At 40.1% G+C, this 18870-nt stretch overlaps 1 protein-coding gene across 5 annotated transcripts in view; it reads left to right on the top strand.

Annotated features, from left to right (window-relative positions):
* MARCHF3 (membrane associated ring-CH-type finger 3) overlaps window positions 1–18870 on the top strand; it is a 1103404-nt gene that overhangs the window by 790820 nt on the left and 293714 nt on the right. For all 5 annotated transcript variants that reach the window (XM_044060792.1, XM_044060789.1, XM_044060791.1 and 2 more), the window contains one exon: window positions 17779–17983. In XM_044060792.1, the coding sequence (XP_043916727.1) occupies window positions 17779–17983 (205 nt within the window). The remainder of the gene's footprint in view (window positions 1–17778; window positions 17984–18870) is intronic.

Here is an 18870-nt window from a genome sequence, read left to right as displayed (position 1 = left end):
ATATGAGCCATAACTGTGTAGCCCTAAAATATCCCTTCAAATCTGGTAAACTTAAACCACCTTATTCTATTGGAAGGATGAGCTTAACCCACGTAACTCTTGCCCTCTTTCTGTCCCACATAAATTGCTTACATTTTTTTATTATTTATAGGTTCATATGTTCATAGGTTCATACTAGGCTATCTGCCCTAGGGCATTTATAAGCCTAACCAGAATGTGTTTGGCTTTCGCCACCCATTTTAAATTTATTTTGTTATGCCCTATTTCGAGGTAAGTATACTGTGCCTCTGTCTAACAGTGACACAGAAGTGATACCTGGGGTAAACCTATGATCTCCCATCCACTCATCAAGATTCCTCATGAAGAGAGTCAATGAGGGACTCTGCCTAACCTGGACTGGGATTTTATTCCAGAGTGAAGGGAGCCTCTGGGTTATGAATCTGTCCCTCCAGCATGTCCTATTTATTTCAGTGCTAAGGTTCAAGTCTCTCAAGCCCATAATTCGATGGGATTTGGATTTTCTGAGGTGCAGCATGTCCATTAATTCCAGGTTGGACATGGCTTTATACATCAGGCACAGATCGCCTCTGAACAGGCAGTATGCCACTGAGTAGAGCTGGAGTTTCTTTAACCGGGCAGCATATGGCATCTGTTTGAGCCCTTTGATCCTCTTGGTGAGGTACTTTTGGGGTCTTTCCAGTTGCTGCAGGTGTCTGGTAAGGTACATCCCAAAAGGGGCATTGTACTCAATTATGGGCCTGATGAGGTATGAGTAAAGAGGCACGTTCACCTCCCCTGATCTAGATGTGAATCCCTTCATGATTAGGTGGACTATATAAAATGTTTTTCTAACCACTTTCACCACGTGGTTGTCAAATGAGAGATTGCTATCAACTTGGGTCCCCAGGTCCCTAATTACTTCTTCTGTACTTAATGGATTACCACCTATGTGGTAATTTGTGTGAACTTTGTTTTTGCCAGAGGGGATGACTATACACTTTTTGCCATTTAGCTTGAGGCCATGGCTCTGGCACCAGTTGTCTGTTTCTATGAGGCCCTTTTGGAGGATGCTTGTGTCAGCTGGAGAGTCGATTATGGCACCCAGTTTGCAGTCATCTGCGAACTTGGTCAACCACAGTCCTTCCGTGTTGGCCTGTACCTCCGAGAAATATATACCGAACAAGAGAGGTCCCAGGACTGAGCTTTGTGGGACACCACTTGTAACTGGTTTGGAGTCTGACATGGCTCCAGCAATTCTAACCATGTGGGTTCTGTCCTTGAGCCAGTTTGCAATCCATCTAGTGACATAGGGGTTTATATTTAAGCTGGTGAGCTTATCTATAATGCCCGAGTGGGGTATTGTATCGAAGGCTTTTGCGAGGTCCAGGTAGGCTGTGTGGACCACCTTCACCTCGTCAATGGCCTTGTTGACTCTTTCAAAGAAATCAACTAGGTTTAAGAGGCAGGATCTGCCCTTAACAAAGCCGAACTGGGTAGGATCCAGTGTCTGTAGGTCACCAATATCTTTATTTATGAGGTCCATGATGATCCTTTCCATAGCTTTGCAGACCAAGCTAGTCAGGCTTATGGGGCGATAGTTTCCAGGATCCATTGAGGCACCACCTTTATGGAGAGGGACCACTGTTGCTGTATGCCACTCTTTGGGCACATATTCTGTAATAAGGCTGAGATGGAACAGTGGTTTTATTTTTGGGTTTAGCTCTTCTTGGAGTTCATGTAGGATGCAGCCCGGGACACCGTCTGGTCCCATTGATGCTGTGTTTTTTGCTTTGGAGAGGGTGGCTCTTACCTGAGCATCTGAGATGTCAGGGGGGCAGCACTCTGCTGGCATAGATATTTGCCCTTTTGGTGGAGAGGTGGGGGGAGAAGTTTGCGCTGAACCTGTCAGCTAGGATGTTGGCAATGTCTGTGGGTTTGGTGTATGTTTTGTCATTTTGGACTAATTCTGAGCATATCTGGGAATTACCACCCAGGTTCCTAACATAACTAAAGAAAGCCTTGTGATTATCCTTAGTGTCCTGTGCAATTTTTCTCTCGAAGCTGGCCTTAGACTATTTTATGAGTGTCCGTAGTTTTTTTGCTAATACTGATCAGTGATGCCTTCCCTTTTTGGGATTTTGCTCTATCATTTAGTAGCTTCCTCCTTCTATTGTATAGTTTGTTTATGGCTGGGGTCCACCAGACAGGACGTCTGCCTTTGGAGGATTGGGTCTTGGTATTATTTGGGATTGCATGATCCATGCATTCCTGAAGGTGTTCATAGAATGCGTTTATAAAGGATTCTGTGGTCTGGGCCATATTTTCCACAGGCCCGGGGCTTTGAAGGATTCCACCTCAGTTTTGAGGAGTGTGAAATTTGCTTTAGAGAAGTTTTTCACTGTGGTTTTCTGGGCAGGGGGTGGGGTCGGGATGTGAATATCCAGTGAGATTAGTTTATGGTCTGATCTTACCAGTGAGGGATACACTTCTGCTCTGGAGCATAGAGTCCCCATGTTGGTGATGATCAGGTCCAGTATGTTTTCCCCTCTTGTGGGAGTGGTAACAAGTTGTTCCATAGCATTTGAGTTTATAAATTCTAGGAACCTTTGGGCTAGGGTGTTGGAGCTAGAGTAATGCTCCCAGTCTATGTTTGGGTAGTTGAAGTCGCCCAATATAATGGTGTTTGGAGAGACCTTCATATTTTCCAGTGTTCTCAGGAAGGCCGAGTGGGGTTCCTGGGTTTGGGAGGGTGGTCTGTAGCAGGCTATAAACTGGAAGGCAGTTTTACCCACTGTTAGTTGCACATGGATAGTCTCTGATGCTTCGTGCTTTGCCACCAACCTGGAGGTGTGGGTATCTTTGATGAATATCAATACTCCCCTCCTTTTGTGGTTCGGTCCAAGTTTTGGGGCCAAAAAGCATGGTATGAGGTATAACCTGGTAGTGCTGGGGTGCTCTCGGGAGCCCTGAACCAGGTTTCTGTTACTGCACAGATATCAATGTTCTCCATGCTAAGGAGAGTTTCGAGTGCGTGCATCTTGAGGTTTAGACTTCTGGCGTTGAGTAGCATTACTCTTAGTTTCTTATCCCTTGTGATACCAATGGAGGTGGGTTTGTCTTTGAGCCTTGCCTAAAAGGCACTATGGGGGTAGCAAGAGCCTTTGCCAATATCCGAAAGCCCAGGGTGACAGGTGCAAGCCGTCCCTAGTGAAGCATCGTGGCTTGTCGAGCATATCATCCCAAGCTGACAGGCATTGGATCCCCTTTGAATGACACCAGTACTTAAGCCAATTGTTGAAATTGATCATCTTGTCTTCATATTGTGGCATCATTCTTGGTGAGGGTAAGATGCTGCTCAAGGTCAGGGTCATACCGGCCTGGGCTACATGCTCAGACAGCTCCTCTATGTCTCTTTTTATGTAGTCCAAGGAGGTACATCTCAGGTCATTCACATCAGCATGGACAATGACTGAGTCATATTTGTACTTGCCTTGGAGTGACCTGAGTGCTTGTGTTATGTGGTGGATCCTAGCACCCGACAGGCTGCTCACCGTGACCCTCTCCTTGTTCAGCCTGGTGAGCAGGACGTCAGTGTGCCTGACGATAGAGTCACCTATTACAAGTGTATCAGGTGTGTTGTTTAGTCTTAAGGGCGGTGACTGTTCAGCACACTGGCTTTGTGAGATATGTGTTCCACGTGTTTTGTTTTGGGGTAGCGGTTGCTTGGGTGTCTGTTTTGGAGGTCTCTGCTGCTTAGGCAGATCTTTATTTAGAGCCTCCGAGTATGTTTTTGTGTGATTATGTGTTTGGTTTGCTGTCGTGGTAGGTCTATGTGAGACTGGAATTGTAGTGAGTGTGGTTTCCTTCTCCTTCTGACTGGTTATGCCAGTACTGAGTTGAGAGAGCTTAGCCTCCAGTTTGGCTATATGGTTGCATCTCTCACATGTGCTGGAATTTGTTGGGAGGAGGAGAGGGTTGTCTGTGTACATGAGGCAGTTGTAACATTGCCTCAAGATTCCCAGATTCACCAGCTGGACCGGAGAGGAGATTGACACCTGACCTTTGGGCATGCTAGAATAATATTGGGAATTCCTTTATAATTGAAAACAAGGGCCAGTGGGGAGTGAGGGTGTAGTGCTTTTAATTTTTAGTGCTGACTTATATAATTGCTTTATTGAGCAAGTGCCAGGTAACTTAAGTGCAATGTGTTACAGGTAACTTAAATGCAAAAATGACAAACAGTAACTTTCTTTCAAGTGAATCAAGGAAATAAGTACAGTAAGCAATGCAGATATCACTAGTGATCCACAGAAGCTGAGAAGCGTATTAGGTGGAATTAGCGTTCCAGGAAATAACAAGCAAACAAACAACAAGCATATAAACAAAGGTAGATTCAGCATGCCTGGATCTAGTCTATGCTACAGCAAACAAGGTGTACCAATTTCAGTAAGATACAGTTCACATATTCAGGCACTATAAACCTTTAACCAGAAATTTCCAGCTCAGAAGGGCAGAGTCCAGCCTCTTCTCCCACAAGAGTGCAGACCACAAACCTTCTTAATGTAAAATAACTGGCCTGAAGCCCAAGTGCTTAAACCAGAACTAATACACTTTAAGAATAACAGACACTGGGCTCTCAATCAGCAGTTCCCAACTTAGAAGGATCAAAGCTACCTGTCCTGCCACCACAGTGCATGCCACAAACCTTCCTAATGTAAAACAACTGGTCTGAAGCCCAAGTGCTTAATCCAAAAGACTTAGAATGATAGCTACACTTTAATCAAGTTACTACCAAGCAGTAATAAATACAATTGAATACTTTAGAGAATGCCTGGATTAGTGCTCAAGTTACACAAACAAAGCTAGATCCAGCAGGCCCGAATCCAGTCTATGCCACAGCAAACAAGGCGCACCAACTTCAGTAAGAAGCAGTTCAGATATGCATGCACTATAAGCCTTTAACCAGAAATTCCCAGCTCAGAAGGGCAGAGTCCAGCCTCTCCTTCCACAAGAGTGCAGACCACGAACCCTCTTAATGTAAAATAACTGGCCTGAAAGCCCAAGTGCTTTAACCAGAATTAATACACTTTTAGAATAACAGACACTTAGCCCTCAATCAGCAGTTCCCAACCTAGAAGGATGTAAGCTACCTGTTCTGCCACTACAGTGCAGACCACAAACCCTCTCAGTGCAAAACAACTGGTCCGAAGCCCAAGTGTTTAAACCAAAAGGCTTAGAATGAGTTACACCAAGCAGTAATAAATACAATTGAGTACTTTTAAGATGATGCAAAAGTAAAATAAAGTAGGTAGAAACACAAGTACAGTAAAAGCAGATGAAATTTTTTTTTTTCTGAACAAGTGCTGAGATCAAAGAAACAGATTTGAGTGCTGAAACTAGAAAACTGGCTAGTTATAAAAAAAACTAAGCTAGAAGGCTTCCCTCCAACACAGAAGGGCTTGGGGGCTCAGAAGCCTACAAATAGTCTATACCACTTAACAGGAAAGGCAGGAAACAAGCTTAAATTTTTTTTCTGTTTCCCAGATGCTCTCTTTGCACACAGTAGGATTGCCTGAAATCAGAATATGATCTCACTGCACTCAGTTGAGTGAGAAAATGAGATGGGCCCAGAAGGAGTATCCAAACACAAATTTACAAGAGGGGCGGGCAGTTTCAAGGCCACTAAGATTAACACCAAAACAAAAACAGGGAGAGTAGGTGGGACTAACTGAAGAGCAGAGTCAAAACTTCTAGTTCAGTTAATATTCCTGCAACACAGTTAAAATCAATTTAAATACTGTATTTTTGGGAAAAAAAAGTGCAGATAAAGGAACTTAAATTCTCTTATACGTCCAGTTGAATACAGCTAGTTCTTAGCCTGCCAAAGCTGAGGTTTTTAAGCAGAAAATATTTCACACTGTACCACTTAAATAGGCAAGGACAGGAAATCAAAGAATGTGGCTACCCCTACACCTGTAATTACTAGCAAATAATAAAATTCAGCAAACACTGACTAACTTCCATTTCAGTTAATATTCCTGCAACACAGTTAAAATCAATTTAAATACTGTATTTTTTGAAAAAAAGTGCAGATAGAGGTACTTAAATTACATTATACGTCCAGTTGAATATAGCTAGATCTTTGCCAGCCATAGCTGAGGTTTTTAAGCAGAACATATTTCACACTGTACCACTTAAATAGGCAAGGACAGGAAATCAAAGAATGTGGCTACCCCCACACCTGTAATTACTAGCAAATAATAAAATTCAGCAAACACTGACTAACTTCCAGTTCAGTTAATATTCCTGCAACACAGTTAAAATCAATTTAAATACTGTATTTTTTGAAAAAAAAAGTGCAGATAAAGGTACTTAAATTCTCTTATATGTCCAGTTGAAAACAGCTAGTTCTTAGCCGGCCAAAGCTGAGGTTTATTCTGCACAACTTCTCCTCTGATTGATTAAACTGTGCCTGACTAGTATGCAAGACTAAAGGAACTCAGCATTTTCATTGCTTATATGTTATTCTCCAAATCCGTGAGTAAGAATTTCCAGTTTCACAATTTTTGTATTATCTCTTGTTTAATCTTTTCCCACATATCCTTAGCTACCATAATAGAAGCCTTTTTAATCCATACTCCTAAATACTTCATCTTATCATAGCTCCATAAATACGGGTATTGCTGTACCAATTTGTGTGCGGTAATGGAATTTACAGCTATAGACTTTATTTTATCTTAATTAATTTTATATCCTGAAAAGACTTGAAATGGTCGCAGAATACTCTACAACACTGAGATGTCCTTTTCTAGATTTTTTCAGGTACAAAATAATATCATCTGCAAATAAAGCCAACTTTTCTTGATTACTATTCCAATTATATAATTTATTTATGAGTCCCTTTTTTTTCTTTGTCATTGGCGCTAAATATAAAGCAAAGAAAAAAGGAGAAAGAGGACACCCCTGCCTGGTTCCTCTGTTCAAATGCAGATTATCTGAGAGGAACCCTCCCACTTTAATTCTTGCCTCCAGTCATTCATATATCTTTCTATTTAACCTTATTATTGTATCAGTAAATGCAAATGCTTCCAATGCCTTATTCATAAAATACCAGCAACAACAGAGGTATTTTCTTACATTCTGCTTCCCGCTGGATCATAATTGTCATATTAATGTTCTTAAATGTTTGCCTCACCTCCACAAAACCACACTGATCCATATCTATCAATTTTGGCAAAACCATTGCCATTCTTTTAGTAGTATAGAAATAAACACTTTATAATTGTGTTTTAAAATTGAAATGGGTCTATATTAAGCTGAGTCCAAAGGGTCTTTGCTATCTTTACGTAATACAGACACCACAGCTTTATTCCAATATGTTTGTGCTTCCCCTCCTTTTAAAATACTGTTAATCAAAATTGTCCAGATCTTTATCAGTTTATTCCATCCTAATTTCCAAACTTCCATAGAAATATCATATATTCCTGGAGACTTTCCTGAAGATTAATTATATATAACTGTTTTTCTGTCATCACCTCCTATCTTAACTGTTAGTTGTTGTGCCTCATCTCCTCTAATTGGCATAATTAAATCTTCCATAAATATTCCATTTGTATCTTTTCTTGATTTCCGTATTTCTCTGCTTTATACAGATTTTCATAAAATTCCCAGAATATCTCTAAAACCTCTACAGGATCTCTGATTATTTATCTTGTTATAGGTTTCCAAAGTTTGGCGACAATCCTTTCAATGTTCTCTTGCCTAAATTGTTGTGCTAATTGTTTTTGTGCTCTGGAGACGTTATTAAAAATAATTGCTTAACTGCAATCTTTCTAAACTCATTCATATTTTCCATACATTCCCTTATTATCTCTTTAGCACTCTGCGTTTGCTCCTCCTCTTGCTCTGTGAGATTCCCCTTATTCTGCAATACTTTAACCTTTGCTATCCCCTCTTCAAGTAGTGAAATTGACACGTACGCAGTGTCATGTTTGTGAAGTACAACATTTATTCAGTATGTTTGTGAAGTGATACATAGAGGGCAATGGATGACAGGAATTCACTACTGAAATTCATTCAGTTTGTGAAAATGTATGGCATTAAAAATAAATAAATACATAACACGTCATTAAAATGCTGTACTTGCTAAGTCAGTCAAAAGACATACCAAAAAGACCAGTGACATTTCATTTAGTCACACTAGAAAATAAATGCAGCAAAAATTAATTTTTGATAGTGAAGTGGTAAATACTTAAGGTATGTTAACTGAAAATAAGCAATTAGGCAGTTTCAGAGCTTTAGCAACCATATCTACTGCATATATGTTGCCATCTTTAGAAAATGTTAACATTGCAAGGTAATACATCTAGAATCTAATATTACTTTAATTAGAATTTTTTTAATTAATTAAAAGCCTTGACTGTTGTTTGATACAAAATAGATAATTTGTTGTAAATAAATTAGTTCTGATGAAGTCTCATTCTGGGAAGAAAGCACTAGAGGAATACAGTTTTTTCAAAAGATAAGTGAGCACAAGATTGTGTGTAGACTGGTTTATCCTGGATGCTGTTTAAAATTGAGGTTTACTTTCGGTTATAAAATAGAAGATCTCACAAGATAAGTGTACTGTTATTAAAAAAAATTGATCATTATATTTACTATGGTTTAAGATACCAGCAAACCATTCCTGAACTTTCTGAAAACGCATTTTTGCACCGACTGATTCAGGGGAAACTATGAGCAGATTAATTCTCCTGTTTCTTGCCTCCAGATCAATAAGGTCTTATTAGTCAAACAATTTTAGCTATATAACAAAACTTTGTTCAGTACTGCTATTCTTGAGAACCTCAGACTGACATAACAGCATTTTTATTGTCTCTTTCCCTTTCAGTTAGCTAAACCACAGCCTGTGTAGTATATTAAATGTGCATAACATCCATACATTCTTACCTAATATTCCCTTTTTTGAGTTGCTGCCCTCTGGCAGACGGTTCAGGTGCATCCCATCATGGACAAATAGACTTAAGAGCAACTTCAACTCCAGAGCTATAGGAGATCTGAAGAATGCCAAACACTTACACTGACTCTGACCAGCACAAACAACAGCCACTCTTGTACTACAAAGTACATGTTTACATTCTTTTGCACTTTATTTCATTTTTTTATTACTACCAATTTTTAATACTGCCAGCTGCACTCTCAATTCTACATGTGCAATATACTTAACTCAGCTGCTCTACTGTATTGTATTGACCTTTTTTTTTAAATTATGTCCATTATATGTGAGTGCACCTTTAGGATTGCTATACATTTCATTGTACTTGGTGCAGTGACAATAAAGGAATCTGAAAATCTGAAATCTAATATTTATTGTCTTGGTACCCCCTGCCTTTCTCATAACACCTCACTTCCCTTCCCTGTGAAATGATCATTATTGCGTATTCATGTTTTGTTTTAACCAGAACATCTCTATCTGAGTGATTGCTTGCTTAGACAGACTAATAAATTACCATTAGTTGTTTTGTTTCTCTGAGTTTAACTAATCTCTAACACATCTCTTGTATAGTCATTTATTTTCTCATTCAGTGCCAGACCTATTGTCTTAGCTGCTTAATGAACAATGACTGTAATATAATGGGCAAAACGTTGATGTTTATAACAGAACATGACTGGGACTTCTGCAGTTACAAGCTCTCACAGTCACGCAGTCTTTCTCTGTCTCACACATGCACACACACATGCACACACATTGTTCATAGGTTCATAGGTAGGTACTAGGCTATCGGTTCTAGGGCCTATACAAGCCTAGCCAAGAAAATTATTTTCCTGTGGCCCTGTCGAGCAGAGCCACAGAGGTGATCCCCGGGGTGAATTCCTATTTCCCATCCAATCATCAACATTTTTCTTGAAGAGTGCTAATGAGGAGCTTTGTTTGATATAGATAGGTAGTTTGTTCCAGAGTATTGGAAGTCTCTAGGATAGGAATCTATCCCTCCAGCATGTTCGGTTTATTGTGGTGAAAAGGTTTAGGTCCCTAGAGCATGTAGCTCAGAGGGATTGGGATTTCTTTAAGTGGAGCATGTCCAATAGCTCTGGGTTTGACATAGCTTTGTATGTTAGGCAGAGATCGCCTCTGAGTAGGCGATATGCGATGGAGTAACCCTGGAATTTTTTTAGATGGCCTGCATAGGGAATCTGTTTGAGGCTGGTAATCCTCTTTGTGAGGTATTTCTATGGCCTTTCCAGTTGTTGTAGATGTCTTGTGAGGTACATACCAAAAGGGGCATTGTACTCTATAATGGGTCTAATGAGTGATGAGTAGAGGGGAACAATGACCTCTTTTTTCCTGGATGAGAAACCTTTTGTGATGAGGTGTGCCACATAGAAGGACTTCTTGACTACTGTGGCAATGTGATTATCAAAGGAGAGACTACTGTCCACCTGTGTCTCAAGGTCTCTTATCACACTTTTGGTGTTAAGTAGACTACCACCTATGTGGTAGCTCAAGTGTACAGAGTTTTTACCAAAGGGGATGACAATGCACCTTTTGGCATTGAGCTTGAGGTCATGGCTTTGACACCAGGCATCTGTCTCAGTGAGGCCCTTTTGCAGGATGTCTACATTGTTAGGAGTTTCAATTATGGCTCCTAGTTTGCAGTCATCTGTGAACTTCATTAGCCAAAGACCTTCTGTGTTAGCCTGTACTTCAGAAAAGTAGATACCAAACAGGAGAGGACCCAGGACTGAACCCTGTGGTACTCCACTTGTCACTGGTCTGAAGTCAGATTTGGAGTCTGCTACTTTCACAGTGTGGGTTCTGTCAGTGAGTCAGTTGGCAACCCATCTTGTGACATTGGGATTTATACCTAGTTTAGTGAGTTTATCTATAATTCCATAGTGGGGATGGTGTCAAAAGCCTTGGCGAGATCTAGATAGGCTGTGTGAACCACCTTATCCTCGTCTACGGCTTTGGTGACTGTTTCAAAGAAGTCTGTCAGATCTAAGAGACATGATCTGTCTTTTACAAATCAGAACTGGGTGGGGTCCAGAGTTTGGAGATTACCAATGTCTTTGTTTATAAGTTACATGATGATATGTTCCATGGCCTTGCAGACCAGGCTCGTTAGGCTAATGGGATGGTAGTTCCCGGGGTCCGTGTTGGCTCCTTTGTGGAGTGGAATAACCGTCGTTGTGCACCATTCAGTGGGCACAAAGCCTGAGGTGAGGGCTATGATTGAACATGGTGCTTAGGTGGGGTGACAGTTTGTTTTGTAGTTCATGTAGAACGCAGCCTGGGATGTTGTCAGGTCGCATGGATGCTGTGTTCTTGGCTTTGGAGAGTGTGGTTTTTACCTGTGTAGCCATGATTATAGGAACTTTGCATTCTTCCGATATAGAGATGGGCCCTTTAGGGGGAGAGAGGGGGGTACCAGCACTGAACCTATCTGCCAGGATGTTGGCAATATCAGTTGGTTCTGTATATTTAGTGCCATTGTGCTGTAACCTCATAGCAGATCTGAGTGTTGTCATTGAGATTCTTCTTCAAAATTCTTAATAAAAAACAGTATTCATTTAATAAGAAATGCTGCACTGACCTCTTGTCCAACCTTCCGTTATGACTATGAGTTCCACAACTGAGCAGAATTCTGTAGAAAGTGACACACATATTTCATAAAACAGCATACCCATCCCCAAAAAAATTATGCCAAGTCTTGTCTGTCCACATGATGCGCCTAGACAACATCTTACTTTACTACTTTGTAATGAATGCATGAATAGAGTACACTGGTTAACACATTCAGATAAATACATACATTAAAATGCATAAGACATAGGTAGGTACTAGGCTATCTGCCCAAAGGCATTTATAAGCCTAGCCAGAATGTGTTGGCTTTCGCCATCCCCTTAGATTAGTTCCCTGTGCCTCTGTCCAGTAGATCCATTGAAGTGATCCCTGGGGTAAACTTTCTGTTTCCCATTCACTCTTCAAGGTTTCTCTTGAAGAGGGTTAGCGAGGAGGTCTGCCTAATGTAGATTGGAATCTTGTTCCAGAGCATGGGAAGTCTCTGGGACAGGAATCTATCCCTCCAGCACGTCCTATTTATTGTTGTGGTGAGGTTTAGATCCCTGGAGCGTGTTTCTCAAGGGGATATGGTTTTCTTTATGTGGAGCATGTCCATCAATTTTAGGTTGGACATGGCCTTGTATGTCAGGCAGAGATCACCTCTGAGTAGGCGGTATGCAACCGTGTACAGCTGGAATTTCTTCAGTCTAGCTGCATAGGGCATCTGCTTTAAGGCCAGTTATCCTCTTGGTGAGGTACTTCTGTGGTCTTTCCAGTTGTTGCACATGTCTTGTAAGGTACATCTCAAATGGGGCATTGTACTCTATGATGGGTCTGATGAGTGATGCATAGAGGGGCCCAGTGACCTCTTTCGATCTGGATGCAAACCCTTTTGTGATTAGGTGGGCCACATAGAAGGATTTTCTAACCACTTTGGCAATGTGATTATCAAAGGAGAGGTTACTATCTACTTGGGTCCCCAGATCCTGTATTATGTCTTCCATATTTAAGGGGCTACCACCTATGTGGTGTTTTGTGGGTACTTTGTTTTTTTCCAAAGGGGATGACTATGCACTTTTTGGCATTTAGCCATGGTTTTGACACCAGGTATCTGTCACAGTGAGACCCTTTTGGAGGATTGTCTGCCTCTAAAGTGTAAAGTCACTCTAAATATTCAAGCTGCACATTTTTTTCTCCACTTTAGCATTTTACAATTGTCTTGTTTTTAGTGCTATGCTTCACTTTGTCAGCACAATGGTAACTTAACTCCTGAGAAAGGACACTTGCCAGCTTGAAAGATGGAGTAATTGCAAGACCTATGTTTGCCCGGAAATGGCTATTACATCGTGTGTGTGTTCCAGTGTCTTTGTGTTGTCTCTTGATCAGTAATTCATTAGAATAACTACAGCATTCAAAATTTTGAATTTTTTCCTTGGAGTGATGCATTTCTATGGTAATGTCAGCAAAACAGTTAATCTCAACAGTTCAGTCAACAACTTTGTTAAATAATCCTGCAGGACAGCTTCTTTAAGTTCTTGGAGTACAATTGAAATATACTTTTTAACCTTTTACTGTGCACAGTTCCCCTTTTCAGTTGATGAGTTTTCTTCAGTTCTGTGGCATTTTGGCTTCACAGATGTTTTCTGGAGTGATGACAGGTGAGGTTTGTTGGCCTAGGCTTTGATATAGTCCTGCATAACTTAGCATCTCTCAGGCAGCAACATGTAAAAGACACAGGCAGAAAATAATTTGCTGTTGGCTAATATAGCTAATGATCTAAAAAGAAATTAGAGATTGATATAAGGATAAACAATAGTCAGACCTTTTCTTTGTTAATGAAATAATGGCGTCTATATCACGTTATCGAAATCTTACTACATCGAATCACTAAATGTCGACCTGTAGTAATCGATGTAGTAAAACATCAAATAACATTTAAAAAAAAACAAACAAAAATAAAAACTAACTAATGTAGACAGGGGACAAGCCCCCCTGCACCCCCCCCACCCCCTACTTAAATATTCCAACTCCGAGACCGCACTACATTGAGGTAAACGGAAATCTCCCCTACAGAGATTTCCATTTACCTGCACGATGTTCTGCGCTTTCGATGTTGTGGTGTCAATATCAGCTTCGATACTGTCGGCTTTCGACATCGTGAAGTAGACCCAAATAATGCATTTAATAATACATTTATTTTTTCCGTAATTAGTATGGAATCCATATGTATTAAGCTAAACCTTATTCTTCTGTTACCCTTCCATAAACTGGGAGATGCATACATCTTTAAACAATTATGCCCAGACGTTTCTGGATTTCATAAATACAAACTCCCTGGAACAGTTAGTTTTAACCCGAACCAAGGCGATAAAATCCTGGACGTGGTCCGACCTAACCAGTATGGGTAAGTTTTTGTTCCCCACCAATTATTATTTCCTCCCTGGTCAAATTAGACCACAAGTCAGTCACATTCACTCTAAGGCTAAAACCTGAAGCATGTTTGAGTACCTCAGTTTTCAGAGAGTATGTGAAGGCTAATCTGCTGTGATCATCTGGCTAAGCCCCTTCCACCTGGATGATTCCACTACTTATGTAGAATCCTTCACTGCCAAAGTCTATCCACATGTAAGTAGTTGCATAGACTAATCTGTCTCCATCAGAAATAAATACAACTTTAAATTCAAAAATAAAGTAAAATAGGAAAACTCATTGCACACAAAAATAAATCTAACTCTCAAGGTGCCAAAATTGTTCTTGTTAAAATAAACAAGGAACACTGGACCATGCTGATATCAGCCAAAGCCAGATGTAAGGTAAAAATGTCAACACAAGTGAAGGATAACCAGAAAGCTTTAGATAGCTCTGTTAGAAATCTCAGAAACAATGCCCACCACAGTGCAGAGATAACTGTAAATTATATCATATACTAGTACTCTGTGAACAAATAAACCTAACCCTCTCGACCTCCAGAATTCTCAGATCATATACTCACATTTACGCCCCTCAGCCTTAAAAGAGGCTTTGTGCAAGATGAATGGAAGATAGCAACAATTATTGTCTTGCACAAATATGGGGCTTCAATGGACCTGTGTAATTATACTCCCATACGCCTGACCGGTGTCATCTATAAGGCTATGGAAAGGATCATATTCTAATTAATAAATAAAGGATATAGGTAACCTACAGACTCTCAACCCAACTCAGTTTGGATTTATCAAGAGCAGGTCCAGCTTACTTAAACTGGTTGACTTCAAAAAGGTTGCTGAAGCAATAAACAAGTGAAAATGACCTTTCAAGGTGTTCAACATCTCTGCAAATAACCTCTCCCATCTAAATATCAGTCACTGTGTAACTCTTGAATAGCAAATTGGCTCACAAATAAAAGACAGGAAGTTAGGGTAGGTGGCTGTATCTTCTCTAAATGACCCAGCAAATGCGATGTAGCTCAGGGTTCAGTCCTTGGGCCACTACTCTTTGGCATTTATTTCTCAGAGGTCAGAGCTAATGTTAAGAGTTTCTGGCTGACCCGATTTTCAGATGACTGTAAACATGGTGCCATCAGAAACTCCCCAGAGAATACCACTATCTATTAAGAGGGCCTGTCCCAAACAAATAACTGGTGTCAAAACAATGGACTAAAACTAAATGCCAAGAAGTGTATAATTGTATCTTCAACAAGCATGACTCACTCTCCTTGTAACTATCACATTGACAACACACCCTTGAAAATTGATCCCATAGTTAGGGATCTGGGAACCTATGCCAACAATGAACAGTACTTTGATCTCTATGTATCCACTGTTGTTAGAAAGTCATTTTTCATCGCACAATTTATATCTAAAGTTACTATGTCCAGGTTCAGGGATGTAATCATTAAACTGTAGTAGACAATCATCTGGACAGTCATTGAGTATAATGCTCCTTTTGGTAGGAATGTGTCCAGATGCTTATCACAGCTAGAATGACCACAATGCTTTCTCAATAATAAAATAAAGAGCCTAAATCATAAAAATTATACAGACCATCACAAAACCTTCTCCCTTTTCTCAGTATCATACAGGCTACTGAGAGGCAGCCACTAACTCTCGTATAGAGCTTTAGCGGACCATATTCTGTCAGACCAATTACACATTCATAAGTCCAATGGTATTGTAAACACCAGCTCAAGAAATCGCAATCTGCTTTGAAAATAAATAAAACATGTTGGCGGGATAAGTATGTATCACAGAGACTACTGCTTATATGAAACCATCCCCCATGCGGCATAAAGCAAAATATTTCTCTTTCTCTATTCAAACATAGTTTGGATGAATGGATAGGTAACTGCAAATTCACCACTAGTTTAGCACCCTATCCCTCATGGATAGAGGAATGTCCCAGTATCTCTATCCAGCCCTTATCTGGGTTATTCATATGCAAGCTATAAGGGCTAGAAACTACCATGGGGATGTAAGGCTAGGCTTCTTAAGATCCTCATAGATCAATAACCTATTAAGTACCCGTGAACCTGTATGTAATTAGTTGGAGTACACTCAGCTTCACATGATCTTGAAAGCCAGAAGGGAAAACTTTTTAGTTTAGTATGTTATTGTTTGCTTGTTTGTGACTTTCTTAAGACTGTGTTTGTATTTTTTTAGTGGCAGCTGCAATTGCATGTGCTGCAGCTGGTAGATATTTTGTCATAAATAAGACTAACATTTTCTCACACAGAACATATACTTTATGTAGTTGTCTGTTTGCATTTCATTGAATTTGCTCACAGCTTTGGATAATTTACAGTATTTGGTCAGTTACCCCACAGAGATATGAGAGTACTAAACAGGCCAAACATTCCTATCTTCTGTTGAGTTGTATATGTTTGTGTTTCAGAAAATGCAGAGTAATATCTGTAGATACCATAGTTGTATGCTTAAGTATAGAAGGCTCTGCCAAAGAAAGCATTCTGAAGAGCACAGACTCAGACTAGAAGCTGTCTGTGCAACAGATGAAATGGAGAAACAGACACATTTTGGTTATATTAGTACAACAAAATAAATAATGTGAAATAAAACATCAAAAGGGGAAAGGGAAGAAAGTTGAAGAATTTCTGGTAAAAGCTTCAAGACTTAACAGATTTTTCTTTTCTAGTTTGCTGAAGGAATGGGGGAGGGTGAAAAGCTTCATTTGTGTAACATAAAACGAGTATGGAAGCCAAGTGGACAGTCGTCCATTTTTGGAAGAGTCCTAACAGACCTTGCTACAGCTGAGTGAAAGTCCTCAATTGTGTAACATGAAAGAATAATGAAGCCAGGTGGACAGTGGTCCATTTACAAAAGAGAGTCAGAAATGTGCTTGTAGAAACTGAAAGTATACAAGCTAATGTCAAAATTACAAAGTGAATTAAAGGAACTCCTGGCTGTATCAGTGGTTGTCTTGTTCAACAGCTCACTTAATAGCTACAGTCGTTTCAGAGGACTGAAGTTTGTCAGTTGTCCCTTGTCACAAAAGGCAGGAGGCAGTCAAAAAGTATTAAATTAGAATATTCTGAGTGCGTGTAATTGGAGAGATATTACCACAGTAAATGTTCTTCTCATTATAGTGTGCTCTGTTTTCTTACAACTGTTACATCATGGAGGTTAAAACCTTGACTGTATGATGAAATCATGTAGCTCAGAAGACCATTGAACCCATTTTGAGATATACAAAATAATAAGCAAAAAGTGGTGCATTGACAAAAAAAAAAAAAAAAAAAAAAGATCAAAATTTCACAAAAGAAGTTTCTTTTTCAGTTTTTAGGATGTGACTGTCCTTAAAGAAAATTGAGCACGAGAAGTCTGTGTATTTCAGAGAAAGAATGTGTTTACAAAAATAATCTGCAGAGAGGAAGCATGACTTAGGGTAATGTACTTTTCTTTCACCAAAAGTTGCTGGCAAACCCTTTTCTCTGGATTTCATGTTTAAAATCAGTGAGGGGCCCTTAAGTGTTTAGAATACTTCTATTCTAGGACAAAACAAATTGTTAGTTGTGTGATCTCACACTCTGCTACAGAATCAGAAAGATGACAGAAGTCTTGTGAATATTGTGTGCTTCTAAGCCAAGCTAAAATATACAGTGATCTAGAACCAGATATGTAAATGCATACCTAACCACTTTTAATGTCTTTGTGTATTGGCTGTGTCATAGTGCTAGCTGTGAAGCACATGGTTTAGTAACACTTTTTACTGTTGTTTTACAGCCCCTTCACGGACAGGCCGATATGCAGAATCTGTCATGAAGGTAGCAGTCAGGAAGACCTGCTTTCTCCATGTGAATGCACAGGAACCCTGGGAACTATTCATCGTAGCTGTCTAGAGCACTGGCTTTCTTCTTCCAATACCACCTACTGTGAGCTGTGTCACTTCAGGTTTACAGTGGAGCGCAAACCTCGACCACTAATTGAGGTCAGTAAATGGTACATAATGTGTTGGTGAATTAAAGTTTTAGCAGTGCCAAACCCCAACCCTCAGTTAATGCAGCATAAGTTTACATTTTATATAATTACACTTCACAGCAGTGTACTACTGGCTTTGTGAATACATTTTTAAAATCTTTTGCTCTCATTCTCACTACTGTTCTCATTCCAGAGCTAATGTATCCCACCATCTGATTACTTGCCCTAAGCTTCATTTCTTGCTTATAGTTGCTGAATGGGGGGAATGTATTTGCTGGAGAAACACATACTAATGTGAGAATTCTGTTATTCTAATCCTTTTCAGCACTAAAAGTGAAACTGCATTCTCTCTGTTGCTGTGCTGTCTCATATTTCTGATCATTAGTACAGGTGCTCTGATAAGGCTCCATATTATGCATAGGTTCATAGGCAGGTACTAGGCTATTGACCCAAGAGCCCAAGTAAGCCTAGCCAATAAGGTTCCCTGGCTTACGCCACCCAAGAAAGTTATCTTCCTGTGCCCCTGTCGAGCAGAGCCACAGAAGTGATCCCCAGGGTGTATTTCCTATTTCCCAATCACTTAACAATATTTTTCTTGAAGAGTGCTAATGAGGAACTTTGCTTGACATAGATGGGTAGCTTGTTCCAGAGTATGGGAAGTCTCTGAGACAGGAATCTATCCCTCCAGATTGTCCTGTTTATTGTGGTGACAAGGTTTAGGTCCCTAGAGCGTGTAGCTTGGTGGGATTGGGATTTCTTTAGGTGTAGCATGTCAAACAGCTCTGGGTGTGACATAGCTTTATATGTTAGACAGAGATCACCTCGGAGTAGGCGATATGCTACAGAATAAAGCTGGATTTTTCTGAGACGGTCAGTGTAGGGCATCTGTCTGAGGCC

Source organism: Protopterus annectens, chromosome 2.part0 (genome assembly GCF_019279795.1).
Source record: "Protopterus annectens isolate FY-2018-M chromosome 2.part0, PAN1.0, whole genome shotgun sequence".
NCBI lineage: Eukaryota > Metazoa > Chordata > Ceratodontiformes > Protopteridae > Protopterus > Protopterus annectens.
The sequence above is the reverse complement of the archived record's forward strand: the minus strand, read 5'-3'. Positions and strand labels throughout refer to the sequence as shown.